We start from the raw sequence: 20,356 nt of genomic DNA on the forward strand, positions 1-20,356 counted from the left end.
TGAAGAGCATAGAGCTGACTCCATACTTGTTGCAGCAATCAATAGCGTCTTGGTCTCTAATACTCCCTCCAGGTTCTTCTATTGCTCCTATTCCCTTCTCACACGCCTCTTCCACCTCATCTTTCCAAGCTGTGGTACATACACCCAACAAAAAGAATCAAAACTTTTAGCAGCACCAATGAATCTTTGTCATTGGCCAAAAAACGTCTAACCTTCGCTATCACAATGGCATTGCTCTTGACATGCTTAACACAAAGCCAAGCAAATTTGGCATCCGCGAGTTCACTTTCAGTCAGGAGTCTTATCTGATACAGAGCTGAAACTGATATCTTCCGGAGTTATGTCGTCAGAGTCTTGACCTAACCAGCCTCCACCAACTTGTCTGAGCGATAGCTTCCCTTTTTTAGCCTCGAGGATCCTCAAAGTTTTGGACTTCCCTTTGAGGACTTGGGACCTTTAGGAGTATATTTAGGAGCAACCACGATTTCATAAAACATTCTAGTCTCTCCGTCTGTTGGGCTCCTGAACTCCCTTAGCTCCCTTGCAAGAACCTAGAGACAGAGTAATAACAAATCACTAAACAGTTGAACACACTATGTGACAACAACACTAAGTGTAAGGAGGATCACATAACAACAATGAGAACGTCTTTGTGGTTCTGTCCAACAACATATAGAAAATACTATTATAATCTGGAAATGAACATAAGGAGTAAGTCTCATATTGTGTATTACCTTGGCAGCTGCTCTAATCATAGCAGGACCACCAATGTGGATGTTCTCAATCCCATCCTCAAAACTGATCCCACCTGGTGCAGTAACTTTGTCGGATACAAAGGAATCGTTTTTAAAACCATAAACACTTAGGAGGACAGAAACATCATAACTCAAGTTGTGACTAAGACATACCCCAACTCTTGAAGACCGTTGTCCGTTGGCAAGAGTAGGCAAGTCCTTGTCAGATAAAGATGTAAGAGCTTGCTTCTCTCCTGATTCATATTACGCCCCACTTTATGTTAAAAAACCATGCTCTATATTCATTCAAAGAAAGAAAAAAAAAACAAGCTTACACAAAATGCAATCCTTGAAAGCGAAACAAAAACCAACTAGAGGAGCTTGAAGACTGGGTCTGACTTCTTAGAGCTGTATGAGACACCGCCATAGCTCGAACCGAAACTAAAATCGGACGCAGAGATGTACAGTAGACCTGCTCAAAGAATCTTTAAAAAGTTCAGCAGAGCGCGAAAGAAAGCCACGAAGATCACGTCAACACAGAGGAGAGAACTCACGGGCTCAGAAAAACAAAGAGGATATACTGTTTTCGTGAGAAAATAGCCGCAGAGAATTCCGCTAGAGCTGAGCATAACTCAGTAACGGTCATGAGATATTCATGATCTCATACTAAATAGGAAACTGAGAACCCTAGATAATATATAAAAAATATATTGATAAAAACTTAAAGTTATAATAAAAAAATACAATATCCTCAAAACTAATAAAAATTATCAGTTCTTAAATATAGATTTTCTTGTATTTTTTCTTGCAAAATTATTTATCAAAATTTCGTAATAAAGATTTTTGATTTTTTTTTTTTTAATCGACAATATAGTTAAACTATTTAAGTTTTCTTATGAAATAGCTGACCGTAAGTAAAACTTTATCAACTTCAGCTTCCAGAAGTTTCTTTCGTCTGTGAAGAAAAAAAATTTAACCTAGAAAATAATTATTCAAAATCAGTTTTTTTTTTTTTGTGGTCGTCACTTTTTTTTTTTTTGTCTTTTAATCCACTCATATTTAATAACACAGAATATATAAATTTTAATTATTTTTGTATTATAGTGATGTCCCACAACTTTCTTTTCTTATCGTTTATATACACATAACAAATTATCAAATTGATATAATTATAAGTAATGACATTGAAGAAAATAGGTCCTAAAATTTTGACAAAAATAATAGGTCCCATACGTTTGTACCGTACGTTTTGGGTCAAGCTCGGACCTATGTTTTGATTTAGCAAACAGTGAGTTTATACCATGATTAACCCGGATTCTTAGATTAGGGTTCTTAGCTTTGGTCAAGAACCGTTTCTTAGCTTTTAACTAAGAAAAGCTAAGAACCGACTCTTAAATAAGTGATATAAGAGCCGATTTTTAACCGAAAAGTGTAAAAAAAAATAAAATAACAAAAAGTGTCAAATCATGAGTTAAGAACCCTCCCTAAGAATCCGGATTAATCGTGGTAAGGTTTTTCAATGATTTTGCCGCTAATTTGTAAAAATAATATTAAAATGGAAATATATGATATTTTATTGGTGTTCAGGTGGGAATATTTTATTTATTGTTATGGGCTTTTGACAGTTAGATTGCACCTTTAATTTCGCCTGGAATATTTCTGGAAAAACAAACTTTTTATTTTCCCCAAAATAACTTGCGAAAATGCCAAGTAGAAACCAAAATTCTCTTTCTTGTAAAGTGTACATTGGACAAACCAACTAGTAAAAAATTTAAAAAATGTATTAGATTAGAGTGGTAAATTAACTAATTATTATATATTGAGATGACGCAAGCTTCTTGCGCGGTGATTTACAGTGAACAAATAAGTTTTTTTTTTTTTTTTTTGCGTCAATAATATTTATAGTTAAAAATGGATTAGCGTATATAATAAGTTTTACAGATAGATAATTAGATGATTATTGGCAGTAAGAGGCACAATATTTTCTCAGGAGAGAATAAAAATTGGGAATGTCCAAAATTAGAGAAGAAGGACTCGTCTCTTCTCCTCCGATTTATCGATCGTCAAACCCTCAGTCTCTGCTGCCTCTGGTAAACAAAACCTCTCTTACTCGATTCGTGCTGTTTTCGATCCTTTGTTTGCTGAAAAATCTCTGGATCCGATGTGTTTATCGCCTGTATTATCCTAATGACACTCAGATCTTGCATTATTCGGAGTCTCAGTGGTTTTGATTGCTTGATCCGCTTCTATTGACCTATCCATCGTTTATTTTGTCACGGTTCGTTACTAGTTAGGTGAAGAAGTTGATCGATTGGTTTTTGTAGACGACGATGCTTATTTGATTCTCTCTTTGATTAGTTGAAACCTTATAGAGATTAGAGAATAGTCAGTATAGGTTGAAAGTATGTACTCGCGTTGATCTGTCACTAGTTGCTTTTTTATTGGTTTGTATACTGAAAATGATGAGGCGATCTAAGGGAATCATATAGCTTTCTTGCAGTCCTTGTTTTTGTTTCTTGAATATGTTTGATGATGTTTTAGTAAAATTAATCTTCTCTCGTTTCAGGCACTTCAATGAGAGTTTTGAGTTTGTTCGTTGCTCCATTTCTGCTGCCAAAAACGTTGGATAAACTACAACGCATGCACAAAGATTTGATTTGAGCTTCACCTCCTCAAGTGTGCTATGAGCTAGATGGATAGACAACTTGATAAACAGAACATGGACCAAGCAAACGGTTATGAACACGTTCGGTACGCTGCTCCTGATCCTCGAGGTGAGGGGATTGGCTCCGTGAATGAAAGGTTTTCGCGTGATTCTTCAGCTAGTGTTGATACTAATGTACGACCTCCAGATTTTGCTGTTTTGACCCCTGCTCGGCCGGTGAACTACTCGATACAGACTGGGGAAGAGTTTGCTTTTGAGTTTATGAGAGATAGGGTCATTATGAGACCGCAGTTCATCCCTAACGTGTATGGTGAGGCCACTGGTATGCCTCTTGCTGCTAACTTAGGTGCTGTGGGGATGGTTGTTCCGATGTCGGAGAGTGGCTCTAACACCACAATGGTTAACGCAGCAGAACAACGCAGTACCATTGAGCAAGAGAGGAAACCCCCTTCTAGAAGTGAAGATAAGAACTATCATGAGCTTGTCAAGTCAGCCCCGGCTATTTCTTCAAGAAACGATACGGGTCAAAGGCTTAATGGTCTGCTGTCTTCTAGAGCTTCTGACAGCTCTTTGAACCACGCAAAGTTCTTGTGTAGTTTTGGTGGTAGAATCATACCCCGCCCCAGAGATCAGAAACTTAGATATGTTGGCGGTGAAACGCGTATCATACGGATTAGCAAGACTATATCTTTCGAAGAGCTCATGCACAAAATGGTAGAGATGTTCCCTGAAGCACGTACCATAAAATATCAGCTGCCAGGCGAGGATCTCGACGCCCTAGTCTCTGTATCTTCTGATGAGGATTTACAAAATATGATGGAGGAATGTAATGTGTTTGGTAGTGGAGGATCTGAGAAGCCTAGGATGTTCTTGTTTTCGAGCTGTGACTTAGAGGAGGCTCAGTTCGTTTTGGAAGCTGCAGAGGGTGATTCGGAGGTTCAGTATGTTGTTGCTGTCAATGGGATGGATCTAAGTTCACGAAAAAGTTCCCTTGGAGTAAGTGCTTCTGGGAACAATTTGGATGAACTACTTCACAGGAATACTGATAGGGAGATCAGTCGAGCTGCCACGGAACCTGCAGTAGCTTCAGTTGCTCCCTTGGCAAGCAATGAATCTTTATCAGCTAGCCAGACTTCTCAACCTGTAACAGGTTTTTCTACTGGAAATGAGCCATTTTCAGAGCCTTATCGAGGACAGCAACTACACTTAACAGGACTTGGTAACCACCAAGTTTACACGTCAGCTCAAATGGCAAGCGTAGGCTATGTAGATGAGAAGGGGTCTGTTCCTTTGCATGTTCAACCACAGCCTCATTATATTCCTTATCCTGTGAGTCCTGAAACACCTCTTGAAAGTGTGGTGCCTCAGTATCCACGTAAACCTGAGCAAGGAGTTTTGCATGATGAGCAGATCTTTCATGTACAAGATCCAGAAGCTTCATCCAAAGAGACCAAAATGAGAAGAGATGACTCATTTAAGAAGGTAAATGGTCCTGCTAATGAATCTACTGTCGAGACCAATCTTTCAGCAAAGGAGTCAAATATGAGGAGAGAATCCCCAACTCCAAGGGTCAATGAGTATTCTGTTTCCTCTATGTCTGGTGATTTGATAGTCCCAGATCATGTCCTGAAGGAAGAAGCTCCAATTGCCACACATATATCCAATTCAACACCGTATCCAAGTACTTCAGCCTGTCCAGAGAAAAGTCTTAGAAAATCTCAGGACCATATTGAGAACAATCGTTCTGCAAAGGAGCCAAAGATGAGGAAAGAACACTCCACCACAAGGGTCAGTGAGTCTTCCATCTCCTCTGTATCTGGTGATTCTATGGTCCCAGATCACACTCTCAAGGAAGAAGCTCCTGTTTCCAAGCAAATATCTAATTCAACACCAGATCCAAGTTCCTTTGTTTGCCAAGAAAGAAGTCTTGAAACATCCCAGGAATATGTTCCCAAAACGGTTGCCCTAGATACAGCAAGTGAAGACATGAAAATCAATCAGGACAATCAATGTTGTCTGCCTGGAGGATTCTCTGCATCTGGGCTTGTAATTCCAGATGGTGATTCATCTAATCCGAGTAATGTCGACCAGCCTGTGATTCACCAAAGGGATTTTCATTCTGAGCTACCGGATACAGCAGAAACTAAACGTTTGTCCCAAACTGATGATTCTCTGGGTTCCCAATTTGTAATGGCTAAATCAGCTTCAGATAAATTCCTGCCTATCAGTGAATCAGCTGAAACTTTTCATGAAGCAAAGATGGAGTCCCAGAATGTTCATTCCAGCGCACCAGTAAGACCGCCTCCTGAAAGCCTCTGGACAGCCGACGGTAGTATCTCACAGTTTGAAAAAGGAAACTTGGAACCTAACGCCCCGGAGCATTTAAGTCAGTCAGAGACTTCAGTTAAGGCTGTTCCGCAAGGACATATTGAGAACGGAGATATAGTTGTTGATATAAATGATAGATTTCCTCGTGATTTTCTTGCTGATATACTGAAAGAGTCTCTAAACTTCCCTGGATTACGGCCATTGCATGGTGTTGGAGCTGGAGTGAGTTTAAATGTTCAGAATCATGACCCTAAAAATTGGTCCTATTTTCGAAATTTGGCGCAGGATGAGTTTGAGAGGAAGGATGTATCCCTTATGGATCAGGACCACCCTGGATTTCCCTCTTCCCTGACTAACACCGATGGAGTTCCTATTGATTATAGCTACCCACCATTGCAGTCTGAGAAAGTTGCTCCAACTCAGTTAAATCCACAAATCCACTTTGATGGGAATGCTCAGCCGGGAGTGTCTACCACTGCCGTAGCTGATTCGAGCACAGTAGACACACAAGAAGATCACGGTCAGACAGTGTTCGAAGGTGCTGAAAGAACAGATTCAAAAGTGGTACGTTTTTAAGCTAAATACGAAAATTCTAATGAAGTTTCAGTTCTGGCAAAATACATGTTCCAACTGTTATTTTCTTATTTCTATATACTTGGATATGCAGAATACTGAAGCTCCTCTTATTGACCTTATTGCTGAGGACAATGTCGGCAGATCTCTGCAGGTACGCATTTGTGTCAGTTGATGGCTTAACATGTTTACAAGGTGTTGTATTTTCCGCCTTCTTGTAACCAGATAATCCCATGTTAACGATTGAGCCACTATAGTGAACTAGACAGCATCACAGCAAAAGTCCTGCATAATTGTCCGGGTGGCTTTCATACAACGAAGAATTACTCTTTAGCAGTACAACCCCTAAGTACCAAAAGGATTTCAATATTGTATCGACTTAGTTACTCTGTAGAAATACATAGTTTATCTGTCTTCTCTGTTTTTGGTATTTGTCTGTTTTTCTATGGAATTCTGTAGAACCCATAGTGTACACTGCTTATAGACTAGACTGGAGTAGTTCATGTCTTCATTGACAGCTGAAGTCATTGGAGCTTTATAAATCTATTGTCAATCTTGCTCCTGGTTTACTGACTGGTGATTGTATCCATTTTGTTTCTGTTTCTATTTCTGTTTCAGTTCATTAAAAATGACGACTTGGAAGAACTGAAGGAACTAGGTTCGGGTACTTTTGGAACTGTTTATCATGGAAAATGGAGGGGTACAGATGTTGCTATCAAACGAATTAAAAGGACCTGTTTTATTGGTCGTTCATCTGAACAAGAGAGATTGGTGAGCTTTCTTTCTCAAGGAGTTAGGGGTTTTTGAAGTTTATATAACTACATTTGCCACACCGTGGTTCTCCCAGTTTACATTTTATCTGCTATAGGGTAAACATAGTACTGCTAGAGGACACTACTATACTATCTGACCCCAGAACACATCTTTTTGTTGTTCGTTTATCTTTTGCACGAAGCGACTATTAGATGCTTGTTATGAGCAAGAAGTTGGCATTCCCCGTAGAATCTTGCTAGACTTTCGAGAAAGCGGCCATAGTTTAATTGTTTTTCAATTTTCACCAACCTCTGATTGAAATTTTCAGACCTCGGAGTTTTGGCATGAAGCTGAAATTCTTTCCAAGCTACATCATCCAAATGTTATGGCATTTTACGGCGTAGTGAAAGATGGGCCAGGAGGAACTTTAGCTACAGTCACAGAGTACATGGTCAATGGATCGCTTAGACATGTTCTGCTCAGCAACAGGTAATTGTTTACACAGTTCGTCGGAATCCTTACTTCCTAGAAACAAACTTAGCTGTATACCAGCTCACATTTGGGAAATTACAGGCACATTGATCGACGTAAGCGACTTATCATTGCAATGGATGCAGCTTTTGGGATGGAATATTTGCACTCAAAGAACATAGTTCATTTCGATTTGAAGTGTGACAACTTGCTTGTCAACTTAAAGGATCCCGCCCGTCCCATATGCAAGGTGATTTTCTACAACAGTTCGAGATTATAAATGATGCAACACTGTCGGTATGGTTTTGTTTATGTGACAGAGAGATGTTTGTTTATGCAGGTTGGTGATTTTGGTCTGTCAAAGATAAAAAGAAACACTTTGGTCAGTGGCGGTGTAAGGGGAACCCTCCCTTGGATGGCTCCCGAGCTACTTAGTGGAAGCAGCAGCAAAGTTTCTGAAAAGGTATGAAACCCAATGCTCTCAGATTAGTTCTGTATATATAATTTCAACGCCTTTTAAATGAGTTTGCAAGTAATGTTTCGCTGTGGATACTTCATTTTCACACAGGTCGATGTATTCTCTTTCGGAATCGTCTTGTGGGAAATTCTTACCGGTGAGGAACCCTACGCCAACATGCATTACGGTGCAATAATCGGTAAAATACTCCCTCTTCTCCTATTCACTCTCCAATTTTTTTCTTACCAACAAAGGTTTTGTACAATCAGACAGAACATTTAGTTCCTGCTTTACAGTGTGGAAGTAGCAATCAAGCTTATCTATTTTGGTAGTCTAAATCTCTTACCAGTTTGTTGCTTGTGTGAATAAAAATCGTAGGAGGCATAGTGAACAATACACTGAGACCAACCGTTCCAAGCTACTGTGACCCAGAATGGAGGATGTTGATGGAGCAGTGTTGGGCTCCTGACCCATTTTTTCGACCTTCCTTCCCAGAGATAGCCAGACGTCTCCGTACCATGTCCTCCTCCGCGGTCCAGACAAAAGCTCACTCCCCCAATCACCACAAGTAATCTGTCAGTTTATCATTGCGGGTACGTAAAACAAAGGTATTGTTTGTGTATATAAACATATCCTTTCTGCTTCTTTCTGATTTCAGAGATGACAGTTTTAAGGTGTGTTGATTTGTCCAAGAAACCTTAAAAGCACATATTCATATTTTGTATAGCCATTATTATTATTTAGTGTAAGTAAATTGGTTTTGGTATAATGACTTTGACTACTACTTCTGTAGTCGGGAGTCTTTTTCTTTTTCAATAAAAGTTTCACATATAAATATGTTTTGAATTTATCATTTTTAATGCGTTATCTGTTTGGTTGCTTAAAATTTCTTGTCTTACCATATCTAAATTCTAAACTATTAATGATATATTAGACATGCTTCCCCTGCACCTATCCGGTGATGGCCACGTCATATTCCGGCGGTCGGTTGCCGACAAGTAATCTTTCCAGTCCTTTAGAGATTGCCTCAAACCATTAATCTTGTTATGTAATCCCAAACAACAATTAGCATGCATGATGCATATCTTGTCCATCTCGCGGTGCAATTGGCAGAACCCTCGGAAGTAAACCGTGTCAAGAAACCGCATCGTGAGACCAAGTTCTTCTGTGACAAACCGGTCGTGTTTGATGATGTTGAACACGTCTTGTTCGTTCTTGCCGCAGAATGTCCACCTTAACTCGTACCAGTATTTGTAGAACTTAACCGTTCGATGGTTGGCTTGAACGAACTTGAAACCTCCATTGACAACGTTTCCTGGGTCGCTAGTGTTTCCGTTGGAGTGGTCGCAGGTGACCTGGAAATCTACTCCCGAGAACAGATGAGGGAATGGGTCTCGCAGCCACAGTATATCTATGTCCTGATTTTGACAATTATTGAACGTGTATAAAGCAAGATGCATAAATATTTTTTATGTACTAGATGAACTATGAAATGTTGATAATTTTTTAAACCAGAGTCGAAGACAATTATCACATCGTACATATTTGAAACTTTGAAGCTTGATTTTTTATGAAATTTGTTTAAATAGTTTATTGAAGATTTCAATATACATGTTTAATCCAACGTAATTCCATAAACAATAGTAACAATCTATTTAATCATAACATGAATGATCAAATTCCAAAATCAGTAGCGCCTCGACTAAGACTAGCTTGGTTTATCGTTTTTGAATCCTTTTTTATTATTTGAGGAACATTTTAAACAATTAAACTTATCACCATGTGTGATTAACAAAATATCATTTTCTATGTGTCATCATGAGAATCATTCTCACTCTTTATTAAATAGCCCTCGTCTAGACTAATTACATATAATGTCATTTCTCATTAAATTTAATAATATGAAAAGATTATATTACTATACTATATGAATTGTGATTGCATTACTAAAAACGTAGACAATACCCGAGATAACCATTGCGTGGAAACATAAGTAAGCTAAACTTCGTTCTTCTATTGGTCAAAGCGAGACGTAACCGATGGTTATGCCTACAACACTATCTCTCTTTGATCAGTGAGAAGAAGCCTTGCATATATAACATGAAACATTTCAAGGTATAGTTACTCACTTCAATGGATTTTAATAATTATCGAACAAAACATATATAGCCACAAAATGAATGGCAAAATATAGTTATCTATATTTTTAGCATAATATTAGTGGATTGAGCGATGAGTATGCTTCATTATTTTACAAATTTTTAGTATAATATTAGTGGATTCTTCGATGTGTATGATGTATTATTTCATAGAAGCTATCATACATAAATTTTTTTTAATAAATATTGTTGGGATTTTGACTATATATATATATACGATTCATGTTTTATAAGATTCATGTTCTTTACGATTCATAAATAAAACATGACCTTTTTTGGGACTGGAAAATATAAACGATTCAGAATTACGTTCTTCTATAAAACTTCCTTATGTGACATTTATTTTGATTAATATTTTTGGATTATTATGGGATACATGAAATTTATTTTGGGAATTTATTTTAATAGCATCAATATAAACGTTTTTATATTATAAAATCAAAATGTTGTCTATAAAAAATCTATTGAATATCTTGCGTGATTGTAAAATACATCCGAAAAGGAATTTCATATTAAATTTTTCAATCCCTTAAATTTTGCAACAAAACTTTTTGATTTTGAAATTATATTAAATGGTAACAGACATTAAATTTGGTAATTTATATCATTCTTCTCTGATTAAGTTTAAAGTCAAATATCATTTTATTATGGACTTCCTTTATTTTCCCTCCTCGCATGTAAGACTTTCTATAATTGTCTAGAAATCTAGGATTATAATGTTATGTGAAATTAATAGGATTATCTGATATTTATAGTCACAAATGATAGGGTTTTGACTATATATACGATTCATATTGTTATAATTTGAACATTCTTTACGATTTATGAATGATACATGACATTTTTTAGGGTCTGGAATGTATAAACGATTCATAATTATGTTCTTCTATAATTATTTGGTTTGTGACATTTATTTTGGTTTATTTAGAGACAATTATATATGTGAGTAAAATTTAATTTGAAACTGGAAAATATAAAAAAAATTATATTGTAAAATCAAAGTATCATATATAAAAAATTTATAAGCAATCTTGAGTGATTGTAAAATACATTCAAAAATTGGTGAAACTGTATTAAAAATTTCTGGGCTATCCCTTAATTTTGATTACAAGACTTTTTGATTACGTAATTAACATAAATGTTGACAGACATTAAATTTGGAAATTTAATTTTTTCCGATTCAGTTTAAGGTATATGTCATTCTTAATGTGGACTTCCTTAATCTTTTCCCTATGCATATATTACTTTATATACTTGTCTGGAAATCTACTAACAATTAGGGATTTGCAACATTGCTTTATGGCGAAAATTATTTATTTTTTCAAATCTCGTAGGTCAAAACCCAATCAGTTACTATATATATATACCATATCATCCATATAGCTACAATATCACAAACTACACGTTTCAAAACTAGCAAAAATATATTAAGCATGAATTTCATTTCTGACTTGAAACCAAAAAGTCTTTGTGGAAGATTATGGTGAATGTCATAAAACTTTGGAAGCAGTACTAGGCTGCTACTGGAGAAACCATTGAATGGTTTTCGTAGACGAAAAAATTAGGTTTTCTTATGATGTATATTCTTTAAATCGTAAGCAAATTATGTGTTTATTATCTGATGCTTTCATTTGTTATTATATTGTAGGGAGACAAAACCCATACATCTGTTAGAAATGACTGGTTTCACAGTTTGATCCTTTAATGAGACAACAATGTTCTAAGATTCTGTTTAATTTTTCCTTGACACCCTCTTGCGATAACATATAAAGTTATCTGAATCATATGTTGTTTCCAAGATTGAACTGATCAATGATTGTAACTACATTTGTCTAGCCAACTTCCGTTGGATCATTCTTGGTCTTTCTCATCCAAAGTTCTATGTTGGTATGTTCATGATATTTGACTATGTGTATATAAACTCATTTTGTCTATGTGTATATAAACTCATCCAAATTTCTATGATGTTATGTTCATGATCATTCTTGGAGTTATATTTTATTTCAGTATGCAATTGTTGCCTTTTATTGATAACAAATATTTATTTTAAGTTTATTATTATCTTTTTTATCATCAATTATCAACTTTATCCTCCATGTGATTGTTAATAAATTTCAAGCAATATATATTAACCATAAACGATAAGGTCGGAATCTAACATGTGATTGTTAATAGATTACTTGGTTGACAAGGTAAACTATTGTATTTATTGTGTATACAATAGATTAATAGGAGCTGATATTATATGTATATTTTGCTAATATTTTTCATATTTCATAATAAGGCCGACTTAAGAGGGTTACTAACATTGATGGGATTTCCAAAATTGTATTCGACCCCATTGGTGTTCCAGAAATTGATGCTTTAAGATTGAGGTAATACATGCATTCACATATTTTGTTAAATAATATTTTTAAATTCTCTAGATGATCTCTTTGCTATTGCTCATAATAGGATTTCAAACGAAGACTTTTGAAGGCATTATTGACAGCAGTTATTTTGTCTCTATTTTTAATTTTCTTTTGTTTTTTTATACATTGTTTCTTTTATATTTTATTAGACTATTGCTTATGTTTCATTTAATATTATATTTATAATTTATCCGCATGCAAACAAATATACAATTTAATTTTAATGGCCATCGCATATAAATTTATATTGACATACTAAAATTTCTAGCTATAATCCGTACTTTCTTACATATATTTTTTTTACTATGCCTTTAAATTTTATTATGTCTACATATTAAAAGTTATAATACTTTAATAATCTTCTCACTCCGCGCAGGGCGCGGATTATCACCTAGTGTTATATTAATTAATCAGTAGTGTCTTTACTATGTCATAAGAGCACCCACATGAGGAATTCTCAAAACTAAATATAATACAAATACTAATAAAATGTAAGATGAGATTCTCAAAACTTTTGAAACTCAAGCAATAGTTTTTCATTTGAGATACTCTTACATGTGTCTCTAAAGTTTTGAGAAGCCCATTTATGTTTTGTAATTATTTCATTATCAAATTTTGAGAACCCTTCCCTCATGTGTTAGGGATGAGGGCACTCTAAAGATGAGCTAGAAATAAATACTGGTAAAGAGGAAGTTAGAGCATCATCAACCCAAAAACCCACTTTGGGTCTCTTAATAATTTTTAAGTATTAAATGTTATTTAAGATACCTAGTTAAGAGACGCTAACATTTTCGTACTCCAATGGGAGTCTCTTATTTAGGGGTTCTTAAAAAAAAAAAAAAAAAAAAACATTGTTGAATGATCTATAACATGTGTGATTTACATGTTCTAAAATTTAGTTGACAACATAATCGTACTTTATATATCAAAGTTCCCTATATATATCCAACAAAAGAATACGAGACAATGATACATGTGAGGAAAAGAAGGTACCCGGAAGAGAGTTTGGAAGCGTCTTGTATTTGTCTGGATGTCTATCCTGCGATAAAAAATGAGAAGCAATTATCACATGTTATCCACACCAACAGAAGCAACAACATAATGCTCAATCGAAATTGTCAAAACCAATAGCAGACTCTCATTTCATAGTTCATACCAAAAGCTGCAAACACCTGCCACTGGATGCCGTGAGGTAGAATCACCTTCTAATCTTCTTTGCGACAAAATCAACTCCAGTTTTGTCTATGTTTTGTATACAACCTTCTACCAAACCTCCTTTACCATTAAAGAGTTCTACCCTTGCATATAAGAAATAGGTGCAAGCAATTACTGACTTACATACACTAAGATATAAGGTAAAGCTTTATTAAATCACAGAACATGTTGGCTTAGTCTAAGTTACTTTTAGTAATCATGCTGAAGAGTGCAGATGCATAAATGGTCGCTTATCATTTAAGGGACGTTGTTATAATGGATGGATGCAATAAGATAGTGCAGAAAACAGATAAATAAACGAGAAAGTGAAAAAGATATAATAGAGATTTTAAAAAACATAAAAGAATTTGATACCTTTGTTTGATTCTTCCAAAATCAAGCAACAGAACCACGAATTTCTATAGAAACAGACAAACTTTGTTGGTTGTAGGCCTAAGCCCAAGTCTAAGTGCATGCTGCATGGGATGGGCCTGTCTCCGTTGTCACCTGCAAAAGCCCAAAAGCAAGAAGTTAGGGTTTATTGTTGCTAGCTATATAAACACCTGATAGACTTTCTTGTGCCGTAAGGTTTTACGTTTACTCTCAGATACAGAGCTTGCATATACACAAGCTTGATCACAATTGTGATCCATTGTACTCTCTTATTCATAGTGAAGTTTGGGAGGACAGTCTCCCACGAGACGTACCAGTTTGAGGCTGGGAACTCGTTAAATTCGTGTGTGTTCTTATTGCTTAGTTTAATCTCTTCTTAAACAATCAACAAGCAGATAAGGAACGTGTTAACGAACTAAGGTTATAAGGAGTTAAACCTTACAAGTGGTATCAGAGCGTTCTAGGTTAAGAACAAGTCTGTGCTAAACAAGTCTCGTGGGTGTTGCAAGAAAAGCAAAGGGTACCTGAGAAGGATAAAGAGTTTTGAATCAGAATCACAAGTCAATGGAACCAATCAAAGGCAAATTCGACGTTGAGAAGTTCGATGGCAAAGGTGATTTCAATTTATGGAAATACAAGATGCTGTGTCAGCTTGAAATTCTAGGTCTAGACAGGTGCTTAAGTGAGTCTAAACCAGAATCGAGCACTAAGGATGCAGATGGTAAAGATGTTGAAATCAAACCTGAACCGGTCAGTGAAGAGAAAGACCGGAGGTGCAAGAATCTGATCTGCATGAGTGTCAACGACACCATACTGAGGAAGATCAAAAAGCAGCCGACTGCACTCGCAGTTTGGAAAGCACTAGAGGAAGATTACCAGACAAAGACCTTGCCGAATCGGATCTACCTGAAACAAAGATTTGCAAGTTTCAGAATGGAAGAAAGCAAGAGTATTGAAGAGAATTTGAATGATTTTCTTAAGCTGGTGGATGATCTCGAAAGTCTCAACATCAACATACCTAAGGAAGATCAGGCAATACAAATCTTATCGAGCCTCCCAACCAAGTATGAGCAGCTGGTTCATACTCTGAAATACGGCAGTGGCAAAGACACATTAACAATCAATGAGGTTGTTACTTCAGCATACTCGAAGGAAGTAGAACTCAAGGAAAAAGGGTTTTTAACAAGACCTAAGGCAGACGCAGAGGGTCTATATGTTGATGCTAGGGCAAGATCATATAAGAAACGTGGTCCTAATGGGAGAGGTAAATCTAAGGGAAGAGGAAGATCCCAGTCCAAACCTAGATACACGAAGAACAGCAAGGGCTGTTTCGTGTGTGGAAAAGAGGACCACTGGAAAAGGGATTGCCCAGACAGAAAACATCCTAAAGCTCCTGGATCGGTAAACGTGACTACTAAGCCACGAGAGCCTATGATTCTAACAGCTAGCACCGTGTCTACAAAGGATGAATGGGTGCTGGACTCAGGGTGTACGTTCCATATCACTCCAGACAAAGAATCATTATTTGATCTACAGGAATGTGAAGGTGGAACGGTGTTGATGGGAAACAACACGCAGAGTGATGTTAAGGGCATTGGAAAACTGAAGATACTGAATTCAGATGAGTCTGTAATCATTCTCACCGATGTGAGATACATTCCTTCAATGGCAAAGAATCTGATCTCTTACGGACAGCTCGAGAAGAATGGCTGCCATTATGAAGGAAAAGATTTCAAAGTGCAGTTCTATAAAGGAAAACAGAAGGTTATCTCAGGAAAGTACAAGGATGGTTTGTACTATCTTCAAGGCAAAGTCATTAAAGGAGAAGCTGCAGTGGTGAGGACCTCAGTTAACTTAACCAATCGATGGCACTCAAGGCTTGGGCACATGAGCTTGAAGTGCATGAACATCTTAGTTAAGAAAGGGTATCTAAGTGAGAAGGAAGTTCACTCACTAGATTTTTGCGAGACATGTGTGTTAGGAAAATCTCACAAGCTTAGTTTTCCTACAGCAAAGCACAAGAGTTCCGGGATTCTGGAGTATATTCATAGCGACTTATGGGGATCAGTTTCAAACACTGAGACTGAAGTAGGCTGCAAGTATTTCATTACATTTGTAGATGACTTCTCTAAGAAGGTGTGGATCAGATTCTTAAACAGCAAGGATCAGGCATTTGAGAAGTTTGCAGAGTGGAAATTATTGGTGGAAAATCAGACAGGAAAGAAAATTAAGTGTTTGAGAACTGATAATGGTTTGGAATTCTGCAACAATCGATTTGATGAATTGTGCAAGAAAGCTGGGATCAAACGGCATAAGACTTGTGCCTACACACCTCAGCAAAATGGAGTGTCCGAGAGAATGAACAGGACGATCATGGATAAGGTTAGATGTATGATATCCGAGACTGGTCTGGAGAAGAAATTTTGGGATCATGCTGCCTCTACTGCTGTCTATCTCATAAACAGGTCACCGAACTCATCCATAGAGTTTAAAATTCCTGAAGAAATCTGGACAGGCTCTAAGATAAGCCTTGATCATATTAGGAGGTTTGGAAGCATTGCTTATGTGCATGTGACACAAGATAAGACGAGCCCTAGAGCTGTTAAGGGCGTCTTTATGGGATATCCTCCTGAAACTAAAGGGTATCGTGTCTGGATTCCAGATGAAGGAAAATGCACCATAAGCAGAAATGTCGTGTTCGATGAAGAAAGGGTATTCAAAGACATCTCAGTTTCTGAGGAAGTTAAAGAAAAGAAGAAGAAGAAACGAGTATCTTTCAGCACAGACTTGATAAGGGGACCTAGTAATCTCAACACTAACGGAGATAAAGATTCTACGGATGATGAAGACTCTGCTGAACATGATGGCTCTGAGACAGAAAGTTCAGCAAGCTCCGAAGCTGAAAGTGAGTCTCAGGGAGCTGATAATGACCAAGAAAGTTCAGAGGCGCAAAACTTGGACAACTATATCTTAGCAAGAGACAGACAGAGGAGAGAAATCAGACCTCCGTCTCGGTTTGAGAACGCAGATTTCGTGGCTTATGCTCTTGCCAGCGCTGAAGATATAGAACAAGATGAACCTGGTTCCTATTTCGAAGCAACTAAGAGCAAGGACTGGAAGCACTGGAAACTAGCTGCAGATGACGAAATGGTGTCTCTAAAGAAGAATGATACCTTTGAGGTTGTAAAGAAACCTGAAGGTAAGAAAGTCATCGAGTGCAGGTGGTTGTTCAAGAGAAAACCGGGAATACCAGGAGTTGAAAAGCCTAGATATAAAGGCAGACTGGTTGCAAAAGGATTCACCCAGGTAGAAGGAGTCGATTATCATGAGATTTTTGCTCCTGTGGTGAAGCATGTTTCCATTCGCTTAATGTTGTCAATCACAGTCAACTTCAACCTGGAGTTGGAGCAACTCGATGTAAAGACATCATTTTTAAATGGAACACTTGAGGAAGAGATATATATGTGTCAACCAGAAGGTTACATTGAAAAAGGGAAGGAAGATTACGTATGGAGGCTTAAGAAATCTCTGTATGGGTTAAAGCAATCCCCACGGCAATGGAACCAGCGATTTGATAGTTTCATGAAAGAACAGAAGTTTAGCAGAAGTGTCTATGATCCGTGTGTCTACTTTAAGGGGAAAGATATCAACGACAGGGTGTACCTACTGCTATACGTCGACGATATGTTGGTTGCATCTAGAGACAAGAAAGCCATTAAGGTGCTGAAGAAGAATCTTGAAAGTGAATTCGAAATGAAAGACCTAGGTGCTGCTACAAGAATCCTTGGAATGGATATTGTCAGAGACAGAAAAGAAGGAACTCTAAAGCTATCTCAGGAAGGCTACCTTAAGAAAGTACTTAGGACTTTTCGGATGGAGGATACAAAGTCTGTAATCACTCAAGTTAGCAACCAGTACAAGATGAAGAGTTTAAGTGATGAAGAAGCGGATTTTGAACTCTACTACATGGGCTATGTACCATATGCCAGCGCAGTTGGGAGCCTCATGTACGGTATGATAGGATCTCGACCAGACTTGGCCTTTGCAGTAGGCTTAGTAAGTCGTTTCATGGGAAGACCAAGTAGAGTTCACTGGGAAGCAGTGAAATGGATCCTTAAATATCTAAGGGGATCAGCTGGAAGTTGTTTGACATTTACGAAGCATGAAAAAATTGATATTCAGGGGTTTTGTGATTCAGATTTCGCAGCAGATTTGGATAAAAGAAGATCTGTTTCAGGATATGTGTTTAAGGTTGGTGGTAATACAGTCAGCTGGAGATCCACGCTTCAGCATGTGGTGGCTTTATCAACCACTGAGGCTGAATACATGGCTCTCACAGAAGCTGTCAAAGAAGCCTTATGGCTCAAAGGCATTTGCATCGAGTTGGGTTTCGAGCAAGATTCAGTAGAAATTCATTGTGATTCACAGAGCGCTATCAGCCTAGCTAAGAACAGTGTGCATCACGAAAGAACTAAACACATTGACTACAAGCTACACTTCATCAGAGATCACATCACAGCAGGCACTATCAAGGTTTCTAAGATCCATACTTCTCTAAACCCAGCAGACATGCTAACTAAAGGAGTACCTGGAAACAAGTTTGATGTGTGTCTGGGTATCCTTAACGTGATATGAGGAGACAGGGACCTGCGGAGCACTCGGAAGTAGAAGCCAACACCTCACAATCAAAGCAACAAGGACTCGTTAGTATCAATACGGTGGAGTTCTAGGGAGTGTGAGATTCTAATAAAATTATATAAATCAAAAGGATAAGAGCAAGTTTGATTGAGTAATTACCGAGTGTTCTGGAGTAGGTGGAGTATCCGAAGCCGAAGAAGTGAGCATCGGAGGAAGGTTCTGAAATTTGTTGGAGTTTCAGGGACAAGTGTGTAGTCTGGAGCAGAAGAAGTTGTTTCAGACATATAAGAAGCTTGTGGGAAGTATGATATCATCTCGGTAGAAGCTGTAAAAGGCCAAGAGTCAGAAACTATGGTTTTCTGAAAGTTGGGGAAAGATCAGCAAATTGAGAAGGAATCAAAGAGAAAAGGAAGCTCAAAGGTTACCTGAGCTATATGGTCGAAGCCGGAGATAGGCATCGAAGGAGTTTCGAAGCCGGAGATAGGCGTCGAAGGAGACTCGATGATGTTGCTCGTGTTGACGCCGACGAATTATGGAGGCAGAAGCGATCGATCTAGACCTCAGAGGGGAGAGAAATGCGGTTCCTGGCCAGAATCGAAGCTCGTTTCGTCAAGCCTCATCGAAGACGTCAAGATCAGTCTGCACAAACGAGGAAGAGAGATGACGGGTTCAACATGGATCCATCTAGTCTTGAGAGATTCCTCGCAACACAGAAGATGGTGGAGCTCTGAAGAGAGGAACACCGCCGGAGCAAGCTCGAGAAGATCGAGACTTCACAAGGATTGAGAAGAGAGAGAAGACTGCGAGTGAGAATCGCGTCTTCGGACAAGAGAGAGAGAAACACGGAGATGGCATTAGGGTTGGTGGAAGTTGGGCTCAAGCCCACAAGGTGGAGATTGTTGGTTGTAGGCCTAAGCCCAAGTCTAAGTGCATGCTGCATGGGATGGGCCTGTCTCCGTTGTCACCTGCAAAAGCCCAAAAGCAAGAAGTTAGGGTTTATTGTTGCTAGCTATATAAACACCTGATAGACTTTCTTGTGCCGTAAGGTTTTACGTTTACTCTCAGATACAGAGCTTGCATATACACAAGCTTGATCACAATTGTGATCCATTGTACTCTCTTATTCATAGTGAAGTTTGGGAGGACAGTCTCCCACGAGACGTACCAGTTTGAGGCTGGGAACTCGTTAAATTCGTGTGTGTTCTTATTGCTTAGTTTAATCTCTTCTTAAACAATCAACAAGCAGATAAGTAACGTGTTAACGAACTAAGGTTATAAGGAGTTAAACCTTACAAACTTAAACGAGATAGTCTCTCTTGTATGTTGTGTGATCAGGAGAATAGATTTTTCTGGAAGGACAATTCATTACCCAAATAAAAAAAGATCGTAAGACCTCACCTAACTTTGATTAATCGAATAAAAAAGGAAGAAATTTAGCTGCTAAAAATCACAGATCCAAGCGAATTAAGATCGTCCAGGATCCAATGGTTAATCATCGATCACAATATATAATTACAAATCAGCATAGCTCGGAGAAAAAACAAAAACAGTCTGAGATTTCGATCGAGAGAGAGAGAGAC

General features: G+C 37.7%; 2 protein-coding genes across 2 annotated transcripts; one reads left to right on the top strand and one right to left on the bottom strand.

Annotated features, from left to right (window-relative positions):
• Positions 1–2,670: 2,670 nt before the first annotated feature.
• Positions 2,671–8,816, top strand: LOC106447300 (serine/threonine-protein kinase STE20-like). The gene is made up of 9 exons (XM_013889195.3): positions 2,671–2,824; positions 3,301–6,291; positions 6,395–6,454; positions 6,919–7,071; positions 7,382–7,542; positions 7,627–7,774; positions 7,865–7,987; positions 8,093–8,180; positions 8,360–8,816. The coding sequence occupies exons 2-9, from the start codon at positions 3,427–3,429 to the stop codon at positions 8,551–8,553; spliced, it is 3,792 nt and encodes a 1,263-aa protein (XP_013744649.1). The 5' UTR covers positions 2,671–2,824; positions 3,301–3,426; the 3' UTR covers positions 8,554–8,816.
• Positions 8,817–8,892: 76 nt separating this feature from the next.
• Positions 8,893–9,441, bottom strand: LOC106447301 (uncharacterized protein At4g15970). Its single transcript, XM_013890701.3, has one exon. The coding sequence runs from the start codon at positions 9,439–9,441 to the stop codon at positions 8,893–8,895; it is 549 nt and encodes a 182-aa protein (XP_013746155.3).
• Between the last annotated feature and the right edge of the window lie 10,915 nt (positions 9,442–20,356).

Source organism: Brassica napus, chromosome C4 (assembly GCF_020379485.1).
Source record: "Brassica napus cultivar Da-Ae chromosome C4, Da-Ae, whole genome shotgun sequence".
Lineage (NCBI taxonomy): Eukaryota > Viridiplantae > Streptophyta > Magnoliopsida > Brassicales > Brassicaceae > Brassica > Brassica napus.

Excerpts from the sequence above, each read along its gene's own strand:
- LOC106447301 (XM_013890701.3), bottom strand. The coding sequence starts at position 9,441 with ATGCATCTTGCTTTATACACGTTCAATAATTGTCAAAATCAGGACATA.
- LOC106447300 (XM_013889195.3), top strand. The coding sequence starts at position 3,427 with ATGGATAGACAACTTGATAAACAGAACATGGACCAAGCAAACGGTTAT. Across the intron at positions 7,072-7,381 it reads CATCTGAACAAGAGAGATTG|ACCTCGGAGTTTTGGCATGA; the intron begins GTGAGCTTTCTT and ends TGAAATTTTCAG. Across the intron at positions 7,775-7,864 it reads CCGCCCGTCCCATATGCAAG|GTTGGTGATTTTGGTCTGTC; the intron begins GTGATTTTCTAC and ends TTGTTTATGCAG.